The sequence below is a fragment of the Pseudomyrmex gracilis genome, unplaced genomic scaffold, assembly GCF_002006095.1.
Source record: "Pseudomyrmex gracilis isolate BER0280 unplaced genomic scaffold, ASM200609v1 scaffold_134, whole genome shotgun sequence".
Classification (NCBI taxonomy): domain Eukaryota; kingdom Metazoa; phylum Arthropoda; class Insecta; order Hymenoptera; family Formicidae; genus Pseudomyrmex; species Pseudomyrmex gracilis.
In genome coordinates, this window is record NW_018020718.1 from 349748 (window position 1) to 377631 (window position 27884).

A 27884-nucleotide genomic window follows, 5' to 3' on the forward strand; every position below is an offset into this window, starting at 1 on the left:
GAATAGCTCGACTCTGTTCTCGATGATCGAATAAATCGTCCTCGCTCTTCGCGCAGGTTGACTTTTCCGGTGATCGTCCGTCGACTCGAGCCAGTTACTCTTTGCGCTGAGAGAAAGGTTGTTGCTTCGCAATTGGTCACCGCTTGTGAGCGTAACAATAAGGGACAAAATCAGCTGAGTGGCGCCAACATTATAATGCTTTTTCGTGTTCTCTTGCTATGAATGTCTCACGGTCCTCTCGACATCTCTCTGGAATACGCGCTGCGTCGTCGCGTCTCGCTCGTTGATGTGAGCGAAACGTACATTTTCCCCGCACAAAAGAGTATCGGAAACTCCGGGGACTTCCTGCTTCTCGTGGCCTCCTTCTCTCCTGTCGTTCCGCGTGAAGTCAAATCTATAACTTTACAGTCTTTTCCCATTGCGATTGTCGTGTACATTATCGAGTCGTTGTTTTATTCATTTCTTGACAATAGAGAAAACAAGCGCGTGATATTTCCTTCTGTTTGCAGAATGTAATCGAAATTTCGCCGAGTTTCTCAGATATTAAAATGCAAGTTCGTTTCGGACAAGCTTCGTATTTTTATCAGACCGGAAAATTAATTAAATTCTCAGATTGCGTGCAATGTTTATGTTAATTTCTGCGTAATACAATCTAAATACATGGATCTTAAAATATACAAGCGATTTTTTAAAGAACTTTATATTTTTAACTTGAACGTTTGCGTAGCGAGTGAATCACATTTCTGCTTTTGTTATTACCGTGAAGTATACAAATTCCGTTACTTTTGTCATATTTTTACGCCAAATATTTTCAGAGGATAGTTCAAATATGAAATTGTTTTCTTATTTATTTATCTCTTTTTATATATGTGTGATATATTACAATAATGTTATTATTTTATTTACAGCTTGCTCGATAGACTTCGCTACGGAAACCTTAATAAACTTATGCCACGGTAAACGACGATGTATAGTAGTGGCTAGCAACACAACGTTTGGCAAAGCAGATCCTTGCAGACCGGAGAGCAAGACCTATCTCAAAGTTGTGTATACCTGCGGTAAGTAAGCTGCTATATACTTTTGATCGCATGAGACGATTTTAAAAGATGACATAAAAAAAATTAGAAAAAGGAAGACATTTGTTTCTTTGTTTTTGTTTACAATTAACTAATAGTTTACTCTATATTTTTATAAACAACACTTTTACTTTTTTATATAAAAGCTGAAGATGATCAGAAAATAATGATTTGAAAATAATGATGAACGTCTCAAACAATTATATTGTTTTTATTATTTGCTTTATTTTTGTTATCTATGTTCACAGGTAAGATTATCGCTCTTTTTCTTATAGGTTCTTTAAATTAATTTAGAATTCAAATTCGTATATGTGCTCACTTAACACGTTGAGTGCTGTGGAAGTCACCGGTGACCGGCAATGTCAATATTAACAAAAAACACATAATTCAAGTAAACGACAATACTTCTAAAATGTTTAATATTATCATCGTTATTACAAAAATGTAAAGAAACTAATGAAATAAACTATAAAACATAAAAATAGTTTTATTTAAAATCGTACACGTTATACGCGCATGTTGCGATGTGGAATTTTTTTCACTATTTGATGGTATTCATCGGCGTTTATAACAAAATGATGAAAATGAATCGTTAAATGAATTACTTGAGACACGATCTTTGTTTGACGACATATTATTTTTAAAAAATTAAAAATAAAAAATAAAATGCAAAAATTAATGTAGCGTGTAGAAATATAACGGATATCATTACCTGATAGTTGGACAGATTCAAAACATGAACGAACAATTGAGACAACTGACTTTCGTAAATAATAAGTGAAATGTAGCGTGAGATAAAAAAAACGCACCATAACGCCGTGGAAGTCATTGGTTTAAATGCATGATAATGTAATTCAACTTATATGTTGTACATAATATGTCACAATAATATGCGTCGCATAGCAAACAATTCATTCTGGCGCCGTGTGCAAGTCACGTAAAATTGACGTGGCACTTAACACGTGTTAAGATTTGGGATCTAAAACATGACAAAAGATTCTCAAATTTCAAAATTTTTGAAACTTGAGAATTTTGTTCTTGATTATAAAATAAAATTTTACAAAGTTTTATTTATTTTTATATTTTATTTCATATTTAGTTTTGGAAAATATTTCCGAAAAACTCGTCGAAAATTTGATAATTTCAGACTTTTAACGTATGTTCTCATGGAGTTCATATTTTATAAATAAAAAAGTAGGATGAAAATGACACAGCTATTTGAGAAAATTTGTACTAGTAGATTGAGAACTCAGGAATTCATTGCAATAAAAATGAAAGGATTTTTCTACGCAACTAAAAAAGAACGTAATTATTAAAATATCAAAAACGGCAATTTTTAGACACATGTTCTTGTATTCGTAAACATAATCACACTTTTTAGTGCGATTGAAAATGGAACGTGATAAAGAGCATTTTTGTTATTTAGTACTTTACTGCTTCGAAAAGAAAGCGGTTATCGAAGCTCATCGATTTATCTTAGAAACTTATTCAGAGTCTGCTTTATCAATTATAATATGTGAGTACTGGTTTTGATGATTCAATAACAAAAATTCAAAAAAAGCAAATAAGTTCCACATGAATTGTCTGAATTGGCTACTCAAAATCATCTAACCATTTGCACTTCATTACTTTTTTGTTACAAAAAGAAGCAGTTTTTGTATCAAATTATAACTGGCAATGAAAAATAGATCTACTATGATAATAATTAATATTATAATGACGACTTGAAGATACAAATTATAAGAAGGAAAAAACCAGAGAGCCTGTGGCCCAGGTTAAAGGTGAACGTTCAAATATAACATCTCAGATAACCAAGACTGAATGAGCATATTTTGCAAAGTCTTCAATAACACATTATGCCAGTACAATGTAGCTAGTATTCAAACATAATTTGTTATTTCAACTAGTGTCGACAAAAATGCAGAAAAAAGAGAATATAAATGTGTCATGCTGTGATATTATTGCATCATTCAAACAGAACATGCTAAAAGAATGTAGCGAATTTGAAGCATAACGTCATTTCATTCTTTATTTATTTCTATAGTTTTGCTATATTGTATTTTCTATATGTTTTCCTTACATATCGTGCATACATAATTAACTCACTGTGTCACATATAATGACACAGCTGAGTGGAATCTGCTGCAAAGTGATGATTAAACCTGCGTGCATACTGCTGGCATACTGCTATCATTTGGCTATCGGGGATAAAACGCAGTGCATTCCGGACGTTTTGATCAATTTGTATTGGTGATCATCGTCAGCACTTTACAATGTAAATAATACAATGTAAATAATAATATAATATGTAAAATAAAAATATGAGAGAAAAACATTCCGTTAGAAAGAAAGACATGTAAATTACACATACAATATGAGTAAATATGTACGTACCTAGCTTGACTAGTCATCACAAAGACCGCTCAATAGACGCTGGCAAGTACAACGAATCAAAACAACAGTAGTAGAGTAATTAGACACAAAAAATCAAAAACCTCGGAACCCAGTTATAGTGAATGGATTTTCGTGAAACTTGTTTTATTGTATTTGTAATAATAAGTAGTAAAAGATTTTATTTGTTAAAAATTACCGCTTCTAAGTATATATAATTATTTAAACAAATAATTATAAATTATTTAAAAAATCCATATATTTTTGCAAGAAAGTCACCAGTTTTTTTGTAATTAGTCACAGAAACATAAAGAAACCATATTTTTACAACACAATATGTGTAAATATTCAAATTTATATATGTTATGTATGTTTGAAAGTATCTGAAAGTAGAGTTTCGTTTTAGAAGCCATATAGCGTGGAACGTTGTATTTTGTATTATTGACTGCGTATATTTGTAATTTATTGTTGTTTGTGGTAATTATGATATAAAATTGATTTATAAACAATTTTTTGCAAGCGTGGAAGATAAGTTTTATTTAATATTTATAGAATAAGTAGGAATTTAAACGTACAAGTTTATGTAAGCTGTACAATTGTTATTATATAAAAGTGATTTATAAACAATTTGTTGCAAGCGTTAAACATAAGTTTTATTTGATATTTATAGAATAAGTAGGAATTTAAACGTACAATTTTATGTAAGCTGTACAATTGTTATTATATAAAAGTGATTTATAAACAATTTGTTGCAAGCGTTAAACATAAATTTTATTTGATATTTATAGAATAAGTAGGAATTTAAACGTACAATTTTATGTAAGCTGTACAATTGTTATTTAACCTGAATTTTCCTTTTTGCAGGTTATGTTAACAACGAATCCACCAAAAATAGTAGTGATTTAGATAATATTGAAGAAAATCTCTGTTTTGTGCGAAAGACTCGAATCGAGATTACAGAGTAGCTCGGATTTAAATGAAATTACTTAAATATCAAGATGATTGACAAATTTAAAAAAAGCTTCTGAGCAAAGAAAAGATGGGCTATTGAAATATTTAAATACCTGTCAATCTGCATACACTTACACAATATGTCGACAAAAATATATAAACAAAAAATTTATCAATGTGTATAAAACAAGAGAAAAAAAGATTCAGCATACTTTCTACCAAAGAAAAGACTACGAACTTCATCATCGAGTGGTTTTGATTGGAAAAATAATTGTGTAGGAATATAAAATATATATCCGTATTAAACATACTTGCGTAATTTGACTCGAACATAAAGCGTTAAGAGAGTCCTGGACCTTCTTGTTATACCGATCGAACGAGTAATTCGTATTTTAGATTGCATTTTGTATTTATTGCTTGGATAGAAAAACGGCTCTACATAACAAAAGAAAATAATGTAATTAAAATTTAATGCAATTAAAGAAAATAATGCAATTAATTAATTAATATTAATATATCTCGGGTACTTTTCAATATCGAAAACTTAACAAAAATTGTTGAACAATTACCTCTACTTTTAGTGTACTGATATTTAAAGTTCAAGAGTTATTCATACAAACGAAAAAGTATCCGAAATAGACATAATATTGAAGAATGTAATAGGATACTATTAGATTATGATTTGGAAGCTTACAATACACAAACAATCTATAATACGTTTAAATCTAATATAATATCTTTTTACAAATGTATGTCCTTGTTTCTCTAACGACGTTCTATGGTTGATGTTACTTGTATCGGTAACAGTAGTCACAATATACAGGGTGTTTGACAATTAGTGTAAAATCTCTCGTAGGCAAGTAGAAGGAGTAAAACTGAGTCGAAAAGTCTTGAACCATTTTTTTCTATTACATATAACAAAAGTAATTATTGAATAAATCAAGCCAATCAGCGCCGACCTTTAGTCGAACGCACGTCAGTGAACCACGCACCTTGTGTGTGTGAGCGCTCCTCATTAACGTGCGCCCGGCTAAAGATCGGCGCTGTGATTGGCTTGATTTATTCAATAATTACTTCTTTATTATATATAATAAAAACAAATGGTTCAGAACTTTTCGACTCAGTTTTACTTCTTTTACCTGCCTACGAGAGATTTTACACTAATTGTCGGACACCCCGTATATAGAACGCTCCAGGACTCTCTTAAACCAATGTTGATTCTCAAGACAGCAATCCGTTTTGACAAGCGATAAATATTATTATTATATATGTATGACTTGTAAGCAGCGTTCAAAACTTCCCAGTATTTGTACTTCCATGTATTTTTTTTTTTTTTTACCTTATGTGATTAACGGTTTAATAAATTGAGAAGAAAAGAGATTTTCGATGAGACGAGTCGAAGGTTTCCTCGACAAAGCGATTTGCCGCTGAAGTCAGTCGGCGCTAAATATTCGGTATTGCTTATTGTAATAATAATCAATTAACTTAAATATATCGTCTCATATTCCAAAGTCATATTTTATTTCTTATATTTATTTATTTATTTCTCACAAATCCACTGATTTCGCCTACAATTTGGGGGCTCGTCCGGGATTCGAACAAGTGAGAGATATTGAGATAGTCGCGGTTGGTGGAGTGGCGTTTTGAATCGCGACGGTAATTTTTGTGCACTTGAACGTGAGCTACCCTTCGGAGACAAAACATTTTTATGAATTCAAGAATGACGGTAAGAAATCCGAGTGACCTTACAGTCCTTGAGCTAAAAGAGATATCTTCCGACAACGGGCTCAAAAACGGAGTTGGTAGCGAGAGTGATGAGCCGCGACCCGTCGAGCAAGTGGATGACGCGTAGAGGAGAGAAGAGATTGATTGACGGCATGGACGAGAGGCGTATTAGCGGAGAAGTAAGACGAGGCAAAAATATTGAGAGTGACCAAGATGACAACTAATTGAGGTGTCTTCGGAGAGAAGGTGAACTATGCCGACGGGAAAAGGAGATAGCCAAACGCGAGCTTCTGTTGGCCCGTCGAGAAATTGAATTTTTGCAGTTGACGCAGAATAGGAGTAACAGCGGAAGGGAGCTTGCGGCTTCCGGGAGCTCGTTGACTTCGTGTGAGTGTCTGACACGAATGAATGTCACTGCAATCGCCGACTTGCTTAGTTATTTTGAAGGAAGTAATGAAACTTACGAGGCATGGGAGAAGCGAGTCAGATCGCTTCGCGATGCGTATAAGCTGACTGACGAATTGACAAAAATTTTAATTGGATCTCGTTTAAGAGGGAAAGCTCGAGAGTAGTTTCACTCCAATCCCGATTTTGCGGAAATAACGACCGATGAGCTCTTGATCGAATTGAGAAAAATGTTTTACCACGAGTCAAACAGAGTAAAGCTGCGCGGGCAGTTCGAGCGGCGCGTTTGGCGGAGAGACGAGACATTTAGCGAGTATCTTCATGAAAAAGTGATACTAGGCAACCGACTGAAGATTGAAGAATCCGAGATAGATTGACTACGGAATCGAAGAGATTCCTGATCCAGTGCTGCGGGATCAAGCTCGAATTCAACGTATTAAAACGCTGGCTGCATTGACGGAATTGTTTGAAGGAGTGACGCTGCGTGCGGAAGGAGTTCAACCCGTTCGTGCAGGCAGAAAAGCAGCGGGCGCAGAGAGGTAATGAGAGGAGAAGTGAAGATGCGACGGCAAGCGGTGCCACAATTGCGGTATGCAGGGGCATTATGCGGCGGATTGTCCCTCGAAATCTAGAGATATGAAGTGCTATAATTGTAAAGAATTTGGACATATCGCTGCAAAATGTCAAAAACAAGATAATCGCGTTAAAGATGCATGTGATGTGTCAAAGTCGAGTCGTAACAAGTATTATAAAAATGTAAAAATTGGAAACGAAAATATCGTATCTTTAATAGATACGGGAAGTGACTTGTCATTGATGCGTGCGGATCAGTATCTGAAATTAGAATCTTCTGATCTAACATCTCCGAGCGTAGTGTTTCGTACTATCGGTTCGAATGATTATAAAACGTTAGGCTTGTTTAAAACAAAAATAGAAATTGACAATGAGAATTTCTCAATAAATGTAGCGGTAGTGCCGAATAGCCTGATACGACATTCTCGCTTATAGGAACTGATTTTATTGATAGCATAGAATTGCGTATCAAAAAAGGAGATATTGTAATTTGTAAACCGCGTTCGAGAATCGAGTCTTTGATCGATATTCACGAAATACTAAAAAGTAAAACTAGACTGCATTGAGACAAGCAATGTCGTAGATTTGACGCACGTATCAACCGAACATCGAGGCATTATCGAGGAATTAATTAATAATTATAAACCAGAAAAGACACGCGAGATAGATGTCAACCTGAATATAATTTTAAGTGACAAAGAACTCGTTTAGAGATCCGGGCGTCTGTCGTCTACAGAAAAAAAAGAAGTAAACGCGCGTATAACCGAATGGCTAGAAAAGGGTATTATTCAACCGTCTCTGTCGGATTATGGAAGCCCCGTAGTATTAGTTAAAAAAAAAAAAAAAAAAAAACAGGAGGAACTAGATTGTGTATCGATTGTTTATCGACAGTTAAACAAAAAAATTATAAAAGATCGATATCTGCTTTTTCTAATCAACGATCAGATGCGCTGCAAAGAGCTACCGTGTTTAGCACTATCAACTTGAATAGCGGATTTTTTCATGTCTCGGTGGAAAAAGAAAGTAGGAAATATACATTGTAGTTCCGGATGGACAGTATGAATTTCTCTATACACCTTTCGGACTGTGTAATTCACCGGCGGTATTCCAAAAATTTATTAATGCCTCGTTTGACAGTCTAATTAAAAACGGTTTGATTTTATACTTACATGGACGATCTAATTATTCCATCCAAGAACGTCGAGAACGCGATCGCGAATCTTCGAGAAACACTACAAGAAACACTACAAGTAGCCAAAGAGATCGGTTTGAACATTAATTGGAAGAAATGCAAATTTTTAGTAGCTGAGATTGAGTTTCTCGGTCATGTGATTGAGAATGGCAGGGTGCGCCCTTCTGAACATAAAACCGATATGGTAATGAAATTTCTCGAGCCGAAAAATATTAAAGCTACAAAGTTTTTTTAGGACTGACGGGATATTTTAAAAAATTTATTAAAGATTACGCTTTGATTACGAGACTACTGAGTGACTTATTAAAGACAAACGCCGAATTTATTTTTCGTGAAAAAGAAAGGGAAGCTTTGTTGATTAAAGTCTATATTAAGTAATTAGCCAGTATTGTGCAATTATATAATTGTAAAGCTGACACAGAGTTGTATACAGATGCCTCCATGTACAGTTAGTGCCATATTGTTGCAAAAAATCTAATTACGATAATTTAATGCATCCGGTATATTTTGCGAGCGGGAAGATCACTGACGCAGAAATGAAATACACGAGTTACGAAAGCTGGAAACTTTGGCAATCGTGAAAGCGCTACGAAAATTTCGAGTGTATTTACTAGGCATCAATTTTACTATTGTTACCGATTGCCGAGCGTTCTCATTGACCATGAGCAAAAAAGATTTATGCGTCCGTGTAGCTAGATGGACTTTATTATTAGAAGAATTTAAATATGTTATCGTGCACCGTCCCGGCAAAAACATGATGCACGTGGACACGTTGAGTCGTTCTGCTTCCCGAAAGCATGTTAATAAACGAATTGGAAGATAGCTTAGTTGCGAGAATCCGAAAGGCACAGAAAGAGGATGCTAAGCTACGAAATATTTGCGCGTTGGTAAATGAAGGCAAGGTAGACGACTATGTTATGCGTGGCGACTTGTTGTTTAAGAAAACCGCCAGCGACGTACAATTGGTGGTACCGAAGTGTATGCAATTGCAAATAGCTAGGCGTATGCACGAGAACGGCCATTTTGCGGTTGATAAAACCAAAGCGCTTACAAAACAGAATTATTGGTTCCCTAATATGCGAAATGTAATAGAAAAAGTTACTCGCAACTGCGTGGATTGCATTTTAGGCAATAAAAAATCAGGTATATTGGAGGGCATTTTGAATTCGATATCAAAGGGCAACGTGTCTCTTGACACTTATCACATTGACCATCTGAGGCCGCTTCCTTCAACAGCGAAAAGATATCGTTACATATTTGTTGTTGTCGACGGATTTTCAAAATGTGTATGGTTTGTATGCGGTGCGATCGACTGGTTCAGCCGAAGTCGTAGATAGATTAAAGAAATCGGCCATTATTTTGGGAAATCCTAGAAGAATTATCTCATACGGAGGAACTGCCTTTACCTCTTATCGAATTTCGTGACTATTGTCGAAGCGAAAATATAGAGCACGTGTTAATCACTACAGTCGCGTCCCGCAGTCGAATGGTCAAATGGAAAGAGTAAATCGCACCTTAATACCACTATTAACGAAATTAGCAGCGACTAAGTCGAAGGAATGGTATAGATATTTGAATTTGACTCAACAATATCTTAATACGATTCCGAGCCGGAGTACGGGGGTGATACCATTACAATTATTGTTTGGCACTCACATGAGATTAAAAAATAATCCAGAAATAAAAACTACGATAAAGAGTGGGAAAAATTGGTTTTAGAAGATCGTGATGAGTTAAGAGAGCAAGCGCGACAAAAAATAATGCGCGTTCAAGGAGAAAACAGAAAAACATATAACAAGCGTCGTAAAAAAGCGAGATAATATCGCGAAAACGATCTAGTGGCTATTAAGAGAACGCAGTTGGGTCCGGGTTTGAAATGTGCTTCCAAATATTCAGGTCCTTATTAAGTGATAAGATTATTGCGTAATGATAGATACGTTGTTAGAAAAGTAGGCAATCAAGAGGGACCATTTGAAACATCTACGTCTAGCGATCATATAAAGCCATGAATCGAAACAGCTGATATGATAGAGGATTCCGACAATTAGGAGAAAATCTGAAGTCAGATTTGCGCCTCAGGATGACCGAATAGGAATATACAATATATGTATCTGTAGGAAACATGATTGCGTAATTTGACTCGAACGGAAAGCGTTAAACTGTTGACAATGTTGGTTCTCAAGACAGCGATCGTTTCGACAAGCGATAAATATTATTATATATATGTATGACTTGTAAGCAGCGTTCAAAACTTCCCTATGTATTTTGTTCTCACCTTGTGCGATCAACGGTTTAATAAATTGAGAAGAAAAGGGATTTTCGAAGAGACGAGTCGAAGGTTTCCTCGACAAAGCGATTTGCCGCAGCAGTCAGTCGGCGCTAAATATTCGATATTGCTCGTTGTAATAATAATTACTTAACTTAAATATATCGTTTCAAATTCCAAAGTCACATTTTATTTCTTATATTTATTTATTTATTTTAAAATGTTCTTTCAGTCTTGTTTTTAAACGCCTCTTAGTAATGACTTCCTGATCGGATACAAATGTTTTAATAAATTAAATAGTTTAATCAGGATTCATAAGGATAGAACTGACTATGATTCTCAAACTAATATTGTATACAAAATCAATTGTAAGGACTGCTCAGCGTCTTATGTGGGACAGACTAAGAGGCGTTTAAAAACGAGACTGAAAGAACATTGTAATAACATAAAACGTTCCTCCTCCCAACTGTCAGTAATCTCAAAACACAGAACAGATCTTAATCATTCTTTTGATTGGGACAATGTCCAGATTCTAGATCATGAACATCATTAGTATAAAAGGCTAATTTCAGGAATGATCTTTATAAAAAAACAGTCACACGGTTTAAGTTCTGTTAACGACTTAGAATTACTTGACACTTCCTACTTCAATGTTTTGAATGTCTCTCACTGTGAAAAACATCCACTATGAGTGGGAGAACTCCTATATGTTTCTCCTGCCTCTTATCTTTCCCTTCAGAGTTTGACTATCTGGCATCATAATAAGTTCATTTTAAATTTTGCTTCATGTGTAACGGTGATTGAATACTTTACTTTATTATTCTTTTAGAATGTCATCTCCAAGGTAATTACACCATGTTTAATATCAACAGCCAACCTTTTGCGTTGCTTTTAAACATTGACTTCGTTTATATCTTGACATAATGTATATTGCGTATTTTTTATATTTTTTATATTATTGATATGTTAATTGCGACTGAAGAAGACTCCAGTTAGAGTCAAAATATTTTGCGTATTTTTTATATATGTTAAAGTGTTGATCATTAAATCAATATATTATTATATTAATATCTTTTTTAGCTTGATGTGATCTTTTTCATTTACTAATTTGTTTTTACATTACGAGTGTTTCTGTTAATTTATTACATTTTTTTTTACACATATTGTGTTGTAAAAATATGGTTTCTTTATGTTTCTGTGACTAATTACAAAAAAACTGGTGACTTTATTGCAAAAATATATGGATTTTTAAAATAATTTATAATTATTTGTTTAAATAATTATATACTTAGAAGCGGTAATTTTTAATAAATACATCTTTTACTACTTATTATTACAAATACAATAAAACAAGTTTCACGAAAATCCATTCACTATAACTGGGTTCCGAGGTTTTTGAATTTTGTGTCTAATTACTCTACTACTGTTGTTTTGATTCGTTGTACTTGCCAGCGTTTATTGAGCGGTCTTTGTGATGACTAGTCAAGCTAAGTACGTACATGTTTACTCATATTGTATGTGTAATTTACATGTCTTTCTTTCTAACGGAATGTTTTTTTCTCATATTTTTATTTTACATTATTATATTATTATTTACATTGTAAACAGTGCTGACGATGATCACCAATAAAAATCGATCAAAACTTCCGGAATACACTGCGTTTTATGTTTTTGACATTTGAACGTTCACCTTTAACCTGGACCACAGGCTCTCTGATTTTTTCCTTCTTACTATGATAATCCTAAGCGTAAAAACTAAATAAAAAAACTAAGACGAACTATCGACATCAACTCCAAAACGCTACATTTACGGAAGTAAAAGTTTTTTGTGCATTTGGTGGAATATGAGAGGCTTCGTACATGAGCTCTCTGCTGAGACCAAAAGAATCAAACAATCACTGTTGAGCGTTATCAATAACAACAATTGATTTGAGTTGTTCTTTAAATCAGGAACGTTCAATAATAACTCGAATAAAACGCAAAATAATTTTGTTGCACGATAATGCTTGACCACATTTTGCAAATATAGTTAAAGACATGTTATTAGCACTTTAATGGGAAGTCTTACCAAACGCCGCGCATTCACCAGACGTCTTCAGATTATCACTTATTTTGACATGCTGATCAACTAATCAGCAAAAGATGCAGTATTGCTGGTCTTGCTGACCAGCTCTTCAAATCATATGAAACATTAAAAAAATGGCTTGATGAATGAATTGCTTCAAAGGACAAACATTTTTTGTTTTTTATCGCGAAATTCACTTATTGACAGAAAAGTGGAAAGAGTTGTAGCTAGCGATGAAAAATATTTTAAATAAAATATAATTTAACGTCTTTCTAAAATAAGTAAAAATTAAAAATTTTTTGAAGGTAGATATCATTCCATCCTCCTTTTTCTCATGATTAACCTGTTTAATAAGTGCTGGAAATTTTTCGTTTTCGATCGCATATAATGATTCAGCAATGTTTAACATACATGTCTCTCGTGTTTTGGTAAAACTACTCTTATTCATTTATAGAATTGGAATCGCACTCATTCAAATATATAGTCGTATATCATATATCTCTGATGAATAACACAAATGTTTTACAGACATTAAACACATTTCGTACTATATAAAAAAAATTTAAGTGAGAAATATTAGTTTCTGTTTGATATCGAATTAACTTTTGATGTGAAATGTATATTAAAATATACGCTTCGTTTGTACACGCGTCTATCTTGTATTTGCAAATAGATCACCGAATAAACTGACAGTCGAGTTAACATTGCGAATATAAGAGTAAAAGGTACGAAATCCATTATAAGAAAGTAGATAGGTAAAACCACTGAGATTTAAACGGTGGAATTATACGAGCGTTTCTTTTACCGGAGAAGTGCAGCCGACGGCGATTCACATAGCGTTGCAATCCTTGCGACTTGAAAAGTAGCGAGAAAAACTGATATTACGGGCCGTGCAATAACGTGTTCGGTGGAGGATTTATCTGCAGCTTGCTACACAATGGCATATAATGAGCGCAGGAACGCTTCTCTCTCCGAGGAGAAGTTATTTTATTGCGAGGAGGTTCGAAGTGACTCGACGGCAGCAGCAGCAGCAGCATCAGCGAGCCTGGCGACAGAATGACGTCGTCGCAGATCTTGCCTTCAGCTCGACGGACAAAATTCGTACTGAATTTTACCCGACATTTTTAATGGGCACTCTCTCTCGAGGAAAGAACAGTCTGTGTCGTGAAGAATAGCGAAAGAAACTGTTGTGAAAACTGTCGACGAGAATTACCAAGCCTTGCATCAGCCGGAAGGAAACATACTTTAAGCATGACGACGTTATCCCTTCGAGCGTGAACTGAAATTTCCGCCCTCGTAATTCAAAATCTTCCTCCGCGAGTTTATCTATTTGTTTACATAGAGAGACTTGCGCGCGCGACGGAACATATGCCCACAATAATTATCCCGTGTGAGCATCGGAAAAGCGCTGACTCTCCTCTCCTGAGAATTCGCTCCGGGATTCGAAAAATGTGTGGCACAAGCTTCGTGATTCGGTTACGAGATTCGCGTCGCGTCATTAGATTTTTGCAAATGGTCGCGAGTCAGTCTCAGTACACGTGTACAAATGTTCGTTCTTTTCCGAGAATCGTCAAATTTTTTCGCCAAGGCCGCAATGGCGCAATAACATTTCTGGCGAAAAGTCACACGCGACTCGAGAGACGTTAAAAGAGGAAGTTTTATACTGCTTGCTAGACGCTTATGCTGCTCTCGCGGAAAGCGGCAAAAAAGCAACACGGTGTTGCTCGCTCTGTGCAGAGCTCCAATCCTTTTTCTCCTCCGCGAGCGGAATTACGCATATACCGCGCGCACGTACATTTTGTTAGCAAATAGCACCGCGAACTCATAACTAAGTATTACTTTCTTGCGCTACCTTGTTTACATTCATCGTAACTATCCTTCAACCCTTTAACAAAGAAACGCAAGAGTGTAAAAAAAATATAAAATAAAAAAATAAAAAAAACAAAGACGAAGTACCTGTGAAAATAAGATGCTATTTTTCTCACAACACAAGAAAAAATTATTTTTTGCCGGAAAAAAATTCGCTTGAGAATATTCTTTATAAAACTTTAAGAATTGATTATAATACAGAAACTCACGGAAGAGCGAAAGATGGTAGAGAAAGACTCGGGCTCGAATATCGCATTATACGCATAATGAATATCATTATTTCTTGACTCAACACTGTTGTATTTAAAATCAGCTTAAAATGTTCTCTTTGATACTGACAGTACTTGAAAGTTAAGGCGTTAATCAAATTAATTTCTCTTAGATGCGATGTGACATTTGTTTTTTTTATTTTTATAACAAAAACTTTTTTATTGATGAATTAAAATGTTTTCAAATTTCAAAGTTTGAGGAAACTTTTTTCGGGATTTGAAATTCAGTTATGACTGCTTGTAAAGTGCTTCTTGGCAGCGAGAAGGTAGGGAATCGCGCGCTTGCCCTTTTGTGGCCCGTCGCACGTCAAATTACCGGCCGTAAATGACCGCGCGCGGATTATGATTCGCGCGACGTAGCCGAGAACGCATTTGCATGTGCCTGTGAATGCCCGATGCGAGCTCATTAGTCAATGTCACTTCGGTTCCTGTAACCGACCGGGGTCGTTGGGAAGAAAGAAAAAAAAGAATCGTCGCTCGGTATTCTAATTTGGCTTGGCAAGTCATGCATAGTTCTTCGTGGCACGCGGACAAAATATGCGCATTTGTTGATATGTGAACAAAATCTGTGGAAATAATAGGTAAACGTACGACCGTAGTCGAATCAATTTCGTTCCGTGATTGAATACCATTCCAGTAGCGTAAAATTGTAAATTGGTGCAGAATAATTGGCCGTAAGAATATCGTACAAGATGATTCTGTATATGTTTTGTATAAAAGTAGAATGTGTGTATTTGCCAGATACAAAAAGTTTCAAAACACTTACCGAGACGAGTAAGTTGTGTGTACTTTTGAATCGGCTAAGTAAAAAGAACATGTATTTTTCTAATGTGCTTATTCGACAAATTATGCATTGAAAAAAACAGTTTTGTTGAGATTACCAAATTTGGAAAACCAAAATTTGGTTTCCAGAACACTTTATTTGGTTTGACTTACCAAATTTTTGTTATCTCAACAAAACTGTTTTTTCAGTGTGTTTACAACAATATCTAATAGTATTTTGAAGTAATGCTAAGGAAAACACACAAAAAACTCGACGATAAGAGATTATTGTTTCTTCGGAATTAAATTTTTTTGCGACTGAACGCTAAATTGTAAATTTATAAAAACCACCAGTAAAATATTTTACATAGAAATAACTTTTTTACAATATTTTCGATAAAATGTTAGTGTCAAATATATACCGACCGAGAGTGAGATCATAAAATATTGATCATGTTTTAATGGTTATACCATTATTTTTCGTTCATGCTTGTAGTAAGTTAATTTATTTAGTAGTAAGTAAATTTATTATGATAATAAATTTACATAGTAACTATTTATAAGAATATAATATTCACAGGTTTCTCAGAATGTTTATTGCACATGCTCTTCGCATTTCTGATCTTTATATTACAATCTTTATTCTTTATATTTAAAACTGAAACCCCGCGTGCATGTGGCACGTTATATAATTTAATATAATGCGACACGTTTTAAAAACTAACAGCAACTGGAAAAGCTTGCGTTTCTCATTCTATCGGTGGTATGAAATTATCATACAGACGAACGGTAGGGCCGGAAACGTTCTTTCCGCTGCAGTTGCGTTCGATCGGATGACGATATTCAGAGTGAAATGAAACGCAGTTCCCGTGTCCTCTCCGTTCGTACCCGTTCGCGTAAAGCATGCTCGTTGGCTTCTTCACCGAGTTCTCCACGCTAGGGTATTGACCTGGAACAATTATCGGGCGATCTCAAAGTGTAATTGGATCCGCATGAATTATCAATGTACATCAAAGTTCCGCCCCTTTCCTCCCCTTTCTCTCCCCCGCCGCACCCTCCTTTCGATCCGATAGGATCGCGCGAGGATCGTCAGACGCGTGCGAGTTGGAAGTTCTACAAATCCGCGTTCCGCAAGAGCTTCTGTCGAGATTCAATCGATCAGTGACGCTGGATATGTGCTAATCAGTTCCAACTCAAACAGATAAAGCTCGTTACTATTGTACGATTAACAGAAATTAACAAGAAGAGAAGGACAAGAACACATAAGACATTCATTATGTTTGTCCGTCAAGTTTAGACTGCAATATAATTGGTCTTACACGACTGACGTTTGTCTTTTATTTTACACGTCTGCGAAATATTGTATTTCGAAACAAGCTTATTTTGTTTGTGCTGCGTCTCAACTTTTTGTCTTTTGTTTCGAGTTTTATCATTTCTCTCTCAGTGCGCAGATGTGTTAAAAAGAATAATAAAGATGCTAGGAAATTATATAGTCGTGGAATTTATTGAGAGTATAAAGCCAAGAAAGAAAGTTTTTTCTTGATATATAACCTATGAAATTTTTGATCGTTGTAAATTAATCTCGCGACTCGCATTAAACATATATTTTTCCGCAAAGTAATATCCGCGATGTGAAGAGGTCCCCTTCTTCTCTTCGAGCGGAACTTATTTATAGCGGAAACTATTAAAGAATTATGCCAGCAGGACTGAAATAAGGTAAACTTTGGGAGAGAAAACATTCAAAGCGCGTTTCTCTCTGATGGTGCACGAACTTTCATAAATTATAGGAAGCAGAAAACGCGCGCGGTACCATCTATATGGAACCGTATAAAGCAATTTGTGATTTCATTCATCAACTTTATTTTATAAAGCTGCGCTTCATCAACCCGCGGTGTGTTATTCTTTCTCATTGGCTTTTGCACTTTAGATTTCAACTTTTTCACCTTGCGTAATTAGGACCCTTCAGAAAATGATAAAAATTTCTAGAATTATATTTTGAAGGATGCTGCAGATTTACTTTTCTGATTTTTTTTGCAAATGTAACAAGTAATTTAAAAAATGAAAATGACTTTTTTAAATTCTGCTACTAAAAACATAAATAGAAAACAAGTAAATGCAATTAGTCAAAGAGTATCAAGGTTAGAAAAAAGTGACTCTTATTCAGTTTGTAAAGCACTTTTATAATCAAAGATTGTTAAATCGAGTCTGTCGAAACAGATTTTATTAAATATCCTCGACAGGCATTACACTAAACAATCAATATCAGATCTGTCGAAAGCAGATTTGGTGGCATATCGAAGTAGAGACTGCGTTTGTTGCGCAACTATGAAAAGTGTGAACGCGTCTTGTCGACAAACTCGCTTTACGTGTGTGCGACTTCGCGTACGTATGTCTGAACTTTAAAGGCAAGATAAATTTTTAAATTTTGAGGTGTATATTTTCAGACTTTGGATTAACTGTACCAATCAAATTTACACTGATTGCAATCGCGAGAAGCTCGTATTGACATTTATTAAGACAAGAGAGATTATTTGTTATTAAGGAGATTCTAAAGTCGGTTTCTTTTATCGATAAAACTGAATTTTTTGTGCACACTAATCTTTTTTTGGCTGTATAAAATGACAAATCCTTTTCTACAATTGAAGTACATACAATAAGGGATCCGGGAAGTCCAAATTTATATAACAAAATATAAAAAAATTGAAATTTCTAAAATATTTTTTTTCAGTTTGTTATATAAATTTGGACTACTCGGACCCTTATTGTATGTACTTCAGTTGTAGAAAAGAATTTTTAATAAGAAAGTAAACCCAATGAGCATTAAGTCCAAAGTGGTATTGGAGTGAATAAACAAATAAACACAAAAGGATTTTTAAAAAATGTTTTAGTTTCGTATATACTTTGAGTAAAAAATTTGCGAAACAGAAAGATAAACTAAGGTACCTACTTGATAGCGCCTCGAGTGATTCTTATTTGCCAAATGTTTTTAGCATTGTAAGTGACTTTGGTTTTACTTATGTTTTATTTTTATTCCTACTTTGTCTCCTCTTCTTCTCTCTCTCTCTCTCTCTCTCTCTCTCTCTCTCTTTCTCTCTCTTTCATTTCCATGTTTAATAATACTAACAAAGTTATGATTCATTAAATATTATACAATTCTAAACTTTCGCGTATACTATTGCTTAATTTATCATAAATCACGACTATGGGTATTGTATCTGACAAGAATGAGCAACCAAAGAATTTTCAGTTTATATATACGTTATATAGACTGTTCTTCAGTCTGTATATGCGTTATATTAATTATTATCGCGTGTCTCTCACCCTCGATAAAAATTATATTGGCCGAATTTTATCATCCATTTCCTCGGCACAACTGAATTACCGTTGATTTCACATAATGGAATCTTTTGGACAAAGTAAATTTACGCATGTCGTCTACGCGCAAAAGCAAATCAGTCGCTTAACGACGTATGAATGCGTTGCTTAATCCCACGATACACGTACACATCGGTTGATATATATCAGTCAATCGAGAAAATGAATTAATCCCATCTGTATATTTTCGTCTCAACGCACGTACACTCGCGGTTAATTACTTCTTGTTTGTCGTAAATAAATTGTCAATTCTCGTCAATAATATTTACAGTTGACTTCGCAGTTCTACATTTTATTATCTAATTTCCATGGAAATATTTTTCTTAATTATATATTTACACTTTCCAGTTGGATTAAATTGCGTTAAAAAATGCATTTTGAAATAATATCTCAGACATGTATATGGCGGCAGATTTAAGATTTTAATTAATATCTTCATTAAAGAAACTTTAATATAGAAATTATAGTTGAACGAAATTTATTTTGTAATTAAAATTGATAAACTTTTTTCTCTTTATCTTTTATAAATATTTTTATGATTCAAAAGTTCATTCAAAAGTTTTTCAAAATACTTTGAATGGAAAAGGTAAAAGTATATATAGATAAAGCGCTTGATCGCTTCTATTGTACATAATACCTGATTTAAAATAGAAGTTATTGATACGCTTTGCACTTGTTTAACGAAGCGTCGATGCATCACGGCAATTCGTCTCAATTGAATTTTGACACGTGGTTGAAGAGCCGTGTCAATCAACGGTGGAAAATCAAGCGCTCGCTTGGCCACGAAGCTAATTAGAGATCCTGGCAGTTCCAACTCTATGTGGAAAGGCTATATAGCTACTTTACATCACAGTGCTCGCCAACGGAATAACGATTCCTCGATTTTTAGCCATCCAAGCAACGTTAATGAAAAATATTTGTCATCATACGTGACGGATAATTAATTCAATACGTATGGAATTGACTATAATAGTGATACAAATAATTTGTATTTTAACATCAAGCTCCTCCAATAGCTAGCATGTGACAGTTTGCCGATTATTGTTTCTTTGGTTTTTGTTTTTGTTTTGACTCTCGAGTCCCGCTAACTTACTTCGTAATTATCGAGAACGTTTAATACACATGACAATGTACATATGTTACAATATATTTTCAGTAAAATTGTGGCTATATGCATCACCATCTCTTTCAATTTCATATTTATTAATATTTGCTGACTATACGGAGGATTGTGTTAACGATTACTGTGCTTAAAAAATATGTGATATCTCTCTCGCTCGCTCGCTCTGAACCGCGAAACATGTTGATTCTTATATTTGTCGAGGGAGAAAGCAAATGTTGACAAGCGCGATGTGATCGCTACGTATTGGTCAGCGTATGCACATGCCAGGAAATGAAAGAGGTATAAGGAAATAAAGTTTTAGGATTTTAGTTTATTCTCTGTCAACACACATAGGAGCGATGTATTTTATCATACGTGATATACAGAATGTTTGACAAGGAAAGACAAACATGGTATTTTTTTGCGCGATATGCGTACGTCGCTGTTAAATTGCACACAGCGTACAGGATGAGTTTTGGATATAGGAAACTCTTCCATTTGGTCGCAGATATTGCGATTGACAAATTAAACGGTTACAGTTTTCAGTTGTTTATGGCGCGCGAGCCATCCAAGCCAATCAACATATGTACACTACCGATGTCAACAATTATTATATTGTCGCACTCGTATTTCCGAGCAAAATGCAATGCAATCAATTATAATTAATTACGTAATAAATAGTAGCGGCTTTATGAAAAAATCAAATGTCAATGAATTTTCCCGTTTTCCAAGTAAAGACGAGAAGATAAAACCGCAAACCAGCTTTTAAATGTACATCGTCGACCATCTGTGACCGCTTTCGAGGCTTTTGCCGCGAATCTTTCTCTCGATTTCCATTTTAAAGGGTGGATTACACGCCACGCCGTAGTTAACTCATGGAAGATTAACAAACTAATCCTCTTCAAAGCTGATTTTTTATCCCGATTTTCAACCATGGATACCTTTGGAAAAAACAAGGCGCTACATACATATACGACTATCGACTGCGGTTAATTGGCAAATTGCAAAAACCAGAACATCTCTCGATGTAACTCGACACGTACTGTACATGTATCTGTATGGTATGCAAGCGGATTAGTTATCGAAACGCATCGCGTGTCTAATCGTTAAATTTTCTCCATTTGTTCATTCCGCCGCATGTCAGAACACTCGGACGTAGATGTTAAATTCTCAACTTCGCTTTGAGTGGCAGTTGCCGATTCTCTTTGGCTACTACGGTGGAGTTGTGTTCATATAACATTCCCTCGACACCACAACGGCGTGTAGCCGGGAGCGCTTTTAACTATTATACGCATCGTGGCGTGCGTGCGTGCGTGCATGTGTATTGTTTGAAAACGGACAGAGGAGAGAGGGATTCCTGAACCCCGGCCGGGTATAATTTGTCTTTCCGCGCGACGTGCGCTAATTTGCGCGCGGAATACTGCCGGCACTTGAATTATTAACAATTCACGTCGATGCTCGATCAATCGCTATCGTTTTCGACGTTTGGTGTCTTGCGATTCGAACATATTAATAAACGTCGATGTGAACTTGGCACCGTATTTTTAAAGAAATGATTCTAGTTACCTATAGTTTATACAAATTCTAGTTATAGGTCTATTTGCACTTACAATAATTTTAGTTTATATGGCATCGATAATTCCGTTAAATAACTTAGGGAATTTTCAAGAAAAAATGAGCTGCTGAGGAGTTAGCAACTGAAGTTATATCAACAATTGTTTTGTTTACTTTAACAGTTTATAGTTATTTGACAGTGATAAAGTTTCTGGTAGCTTTTATTAACAATATCTCTAAATCCTTTTTTTCTTTTTAACTTTTATGTCCGAACTGGCACGTTAAGAGTAAATATGTCAAATCCAGTCACATTCTGCCGCTTTTTTTACAGTTCTCAGTAGTTCTCTAAAGTTTTACAAAATATATAAATAACAATTAAAAAAGCCACGAAAATCGCACCTCGTAGATTCACTTTTGATGAGTCACGGGTTCAAAATAAAAAATTTAAAAGAAAGTCCTTAAAACCCGGAACTATGCGCGAAACCTATATATTTCGTTGGAATTTTTTCGTTGAAACTCTGAGAACTACTGAGAACTATAAAAAAGCAGTGGAAGTTTTGGCTGTGTTTGACATGTTTACTTTTGACATGCCTTGAAATAAACGATAAAGAAAAAGTGTTTATAGGTTAGAATTATACGCAAAACTTATATATGTTGTTGAGTTTACTAAGAACTATAGATAAAGCGACAGAATTTGGCTGACAGAGTTTGACATGTTTACTCTTACGTGTAAGATACTAGTTTGGAAATAAAAAGTTAAAAAATTACTGTTTAGAGACTCGTACTATTAATATTATAAAAGTTATCAGAAACTGTAAAACTTTTCACGAGGACTATAAAATATTATATATGTATAGTTAAAATAAACGGCGAAAAGATTTTTAATATATGAGGTGCTAACTTCAGCAAAAGTTCTTTAGGTAATTCAACTATTGATGATATTTATCAGAAACTGTATTGTAGATACAAATAAAATAATTAAAATTTGTAATTTTTAAAAATGAAGATTTTGTTTTTAAAGATGAAGTGCCAACTTAATAAATACCTTCGTATACGTTCAATAAAAATTATTTGTAATTAATATTTTTGAGAATGTGACTTACGTAGTAACATTTTTTAATATTACTGTATAGAGCCTATAATATTACTATTACGAAAAAAACATTATGCAAGGTCGTGATGTACTTAAAAAATAAAGTTAATAAATAATAAAGGAAAGGTGGTAACATAACCGCTGTACATAAAATAAAAGCTCTTTCTTCCGCTGGATACACATTTACATCAGAACATAATTGCAACATTATCGTAAAAACGATCAGGGAATAACGTTACACGTATGAACGTTATATGTTTGAGAAAGATTGTTACTTAAAGCAAACACAAACAATATTTGCAAAAACATTCTTGCATCCCGTTATGATTACAGCAATCATGAGATAATGCTCACTGTGAATAGATGTGCATGTTATTGCATGTTATACTCCTTTGTTTTTAGGTCTGTCCAAACAACGTGTAGAGAGATCGGAGCTAATCACACTGTATTAGTTATTGCACAGCTAATATTTTGCTTACTAAATACAAAATTTTTTTCTTTATGTTTATTATGTTCTATATGTTTATTTCAGGAAAATATTTTTTTTTTATAATGTAGGTTGTTACTGTCATTCTAGTCACGTGTATGAAATAGCTTTTTTTTTTTTATTAAAAACATGGCATGTGATATTTCCAAGCACTTTCCTAAAATTGAACATGGCGAGTAAGTTTTTTTTACCTCTATTTTTAGTTATTCTATTAGTTTAAAAATGTTTAATCGCAATTTTGCCTTCTAAGAAATATAAGTTTTAGATAAGTTTCACTATATTTAAGCATCATTGTAACATAGTTTATAAATATATAATGGTTTATAAATATAATATCTTTTATTAAAAGTGTATGTTAAGTTGACTCAAATGAAATAGGATTAATTGTCACACCATGAGTATGCGCGTGAAAGTAATCGCCGTTCCAAACGGGGATTTGTATCTCAAACAAATACAATATTTCTACAAATCATATTTTTTTTTTTGTTACATTAAAATCATCATCTAAGTTCAAAAGACTTAATATAAGCGTTTATAAAAATCATTTCTAAAAACATTTACTTATAAAAAAACAATTTATAAATGGTTATTAATATTTTATAAGTAGCTATATGTAGCTATAAGTAGCTATAAGTAGCTGATATATAACGATGTTTTATTTTACTAACTGTAACAAATGATAAAATCAGAAATAATTCACTTTATAATTCTTTTATATACGAAACATATAACAAACAACCTTAGAGTAAGTTGCACAATGTTTAACACTAAGTAATTTGTTTTTGGTATAAAAATACATAAGATTAATATTTTTTCTTAAAGCTAAAAAATGTGACTATTATAGAATGTATCTAATATTACATAATGCATATTGTGCACATTTTGGTTTTTTACTAGTTCATCTTGGATGTTACTTTATGTTCCGGTCTTTTCTAACCTCATCTTCATGGCATAACATCTTTTGACGCGGCGCAGAAATACCGAAAAGCGACAAGATATAATGTCGCGAACATCTGTGTTGCGCTTGAATGTTTCACGCGAAGTTATGGGACAGTCGTCCATACATTGCATCAGTGTTACGCGACGGCGTTGCAGTTACGATGTTGTGTTGCAAGTGTATACACGGTTTTAAATGGTGAAATTTAGTGATCATTCATGAAATAAGTAATTTAGGTGTCCGATGTTACGCAGTGTCGCTGACGTACTTACAGATAACGCCGGGTACACACTTGCAACAGAACATTGTAACTGCAACGTCGTGCAACATCGACGCAATGTAGATGGAGACGGGGCAAGATAGAACTTGCAAATGTCTCAGTAACCGAAATATGTATAGACATTATGTTCACGCTTGCGTAAGAAAGCGCGACTACTACGCTGCTGCGTCCAGTCGTCAACGGACAAACACGGTTTCTTGTTTTTCTGCATTAAAACTGAGACTATTAGAGATATTTGTTTTTTTTTGGTCTACGTAGCAAAATATTAATACTAATGACTTATGTTAAAAAAACTTTCCTAATAAAAATTAAGAAAGTTTTTAATAAAAATTATTTAATAAAAATTAGGAAAGTTTTTTTAACATAAGTCATTAGTATTTTCCTAATTTTTATTAGGAAAGTTTTTTTAACATAAGTCATTAGTATTTTTTAACCTTAATGTTCATACTGATATTTTATTTATAATTTTTAGTTAAGTATTTAAACAAATAATTTAACATCAACTTGTTGCTACTTGTGAAAATTTATTTGTTTCTGATTGAGAAATTGCCTTTTTGTTTTTAATAAGTTAATTTTTATTGTTTATTATTATTTACATTGTTATTATTACATTGTTAACGATTTTACAATATATTTTGTTTAATTTTTATTACAAGACTTTGAGTTTCAGTTATTGTTAAATAAACTAGTTTACATATAAATATTTATAAATATTTTATAAATATTTTATAAATAAAAAGAAATAAGAAGTAAGAACATAACACATGAGAAGACATTAATAAAAATTTAATTAATACATCTAATTCTATTATAAAATAGTGTTGCATTGTAAAATTAAATTGTATGATTATGTTTTATTACTGGAAAGCATTCAGTGCTTTCACTGCCACAGTATCGACTTGTAGCTGGAACAGAGTATTTTTTTATTTCATCGTCAGAACGCAGGAGTCACTTTACATAACTCATCAGTAGATTTTCCGGTACTTACATAATGAAAATATTGTATATGCCAACGATTCATAATTCAATAATAATCTAAAATTCAATAATAATCTAAAATTCATTCAATAATAATCTAAAATTGCCAGAAAATATTTATGTTGTAAAAGTTAGTATTTTCTAAAACCAAAAGTTTCTTATATGAATTATTAAAGAGATTTAAGACATTTTTCAAAAAATGACAGGAGGTTTTGAAACTTGAGAATTTTGTTCTTGGTCAAAATACAATTTTGTAAATTTTTTAAATATTTGTTTCAATAAAAAATCGTTGTTAAAAACTCGACAATTTTAAATTTTCAACATATGTTTTTATGTGAGCAATATTTTAACAGACAAAAAAGTAAGATGAAAATGATACAATTATTTGAAAAAAATTGTATTGGTAGATTAAGAACTTAGAAATCACTGTGCAAAGAATGAAAGTATATTTCTATGCAATTAAAAACAAAAATAATTGTTAAAACACCAAAAACGACGATTCTTAGAATTATGAAGAAAACATGGCAACAGCGCACGTAGCATCAGCTGGTCATTTTCCTAGAAAAATCAATCAAATATAAGTCAAAAATAAGATGTAAATATGAATCAGATTTAATTTTTGTGTTTTTAATTTGATGACTTAAATTAAATTTAAATTTAAACAAAGGAGGAGAGCCCATAAGGCGGGTTTTTGGCCCAATCAGAAAATCATTGAAAACACGTGGAATACATTGTTTGAGACCATACCAATAATATTCAGTCAATTTTAACCTAAACAGATACATTCGTACCCCTCTTATCTCTCTCATACCTAGCTACGTCCACTTCACCACCCCCATATTTTGTGAGTAAGAAACGCTGACAAATACGACCTAATGCTTTACAAATAAACAGTTTTGGGCCGGTTGAGCATTAGTCAATGGATCGTAGCTCACATCACTACGCTTTCCCCCCTTGGATCTCCCAATGCTTTTTACCCCCTACAATACGGCCTTAAGTTCTTGCGAATGAGAAATGGTCACAGAAAATGACTTCCGAAAACAAATAGAGATTTCACATATACGAAGTCATTTTTTGTAACCATTTCTCACTTCAACATCTTTTATCATTTCTATAACTACTTTGCTTTTTATGTTTTTTATTGGTAGACAGAATTTGTTTCCTAGTTGAATCAATTGTGTGACTTCTTTAGGTATAAATGTGTTAGTGGAATTAATAAACCAGTTATTGTTTAATTCAATGTCAAACGGTTCCTTTTGTTGATAGTGGTGTGGTTCGATGTTGATTAGGATTGTGTTTGTAGTTTCAATGTTAGAAAGATTTAAGTGGAATTTAATGTTTTTGTGGAAAGTAAATTTTTTTGATGTATTATTGTGTGTAGAATCTTTTATAGTTGCGTAAAATTTGATAAGTTTGATTTCCTTTAAATTTTTCTTTTTAATTAATATTTTTTTATTGAGGGTGTATTTTTTCTGGTTATAGAATTTATATATATTTATTGATTTTTCTCTAGAAATGAAAAAATTATTTAGAATGTTATAAGGAATCTGTTTATATAAATCTCTAATGATATTATTTAGTTTATAGTTTAGTTGTTTTAGTGTTCTGTAATTGTGAAAACATTGTTTTCAACTAAACTAAACAATCACAAGATAAACAATACTGATACAACTGATAACAACATAGAAAAACTCTTTTATTTTGTCATGCCCTTTATAGACAATAGCAATTTAAAATTAATAACACGACATTCAAACCAGCCTACAGAAATTTAAACCAATTGTCTAAGTTTATAAAAACCCACAAAGACATTATACCCCAAAAAAAGAATAAAAATGTTGTATATCGCATCGCATGTGAGCAATGCGATGCAAGCTACGTTGGACAAACAAAAAGACAATTATCCACCCGACTTAATGAACACTATAATTATATTAAGAAAGAACAGAAACTTCCGTCTTAGCAAAACATGCAATAGAAACAGGACATAAATTTAATTTTGAATTAACAAAAATATAATACTAGACAATGAAAAAAATTACAATATTTTAAAAGATTAACTTCAGAAATGATATATGTAAAAAAGCAGAAAAAGAGTTTGAATCTAATGAAAGACACGGAACTATTAAATGAAATATATTTACCGATCATTGATAAATGTGAAACTACTAACACACTCATAGATGGAGCGTTGTCGCATGTCTGATTCAAACTCCTCAGTCTGTTACAAAATACACGACAAACATGACTCGAATATTTCATTGTCTGTAATTGTTTAAGTGTTTTTGAATTTCCATGTAATGTTGAGTTATACTGACTAAATTTGACAACTCTATTATTAACAGTATGTAATTTGTTAATTGTTAATCCAATATTTTTATATAATTGATTGTAAAATAACTTTTTAGATTGATAAGGACTTAAAAAATAAAGTCGAAACGTCTCAAGTACATTTTTTAATTTTTTCTACGGCAAAACATCCTGCCACGACTCATTATTGCCCTACTAATTGATTCAATTTATTGTAGTTAAAA

General features: G+C 33.3%; 1 protein-coding gene across 3 annotated transcripts in view; it reads left to right on the forward strand.

Annotated features, from left to right (window-relative positions):
* Positions 1 to 27884, forward strand: part of LOC109856766 (protein eva-1 homolog C) — a 336019-nt gene that overhangs the window by 240930 nt on the left and 67205 nt on the right. For 2 of the 3 annotated variants that reach the window (XM_020432398.1, XM_020432399.1), the window contains exon 5: positions 909 to 1058. In XM_020432398.1, coding sequence (XP_020287987.1) covers positions 909 to 1058 — 150 coding nt within the window. Of the gene's footprint in view, positions 1 to 908; positions 1059 to 1351; positions 1468 to 27884 lie in introns of those variants that run through there. The other variant, XM_020432401.1, reaches the window with a different exon arrangement.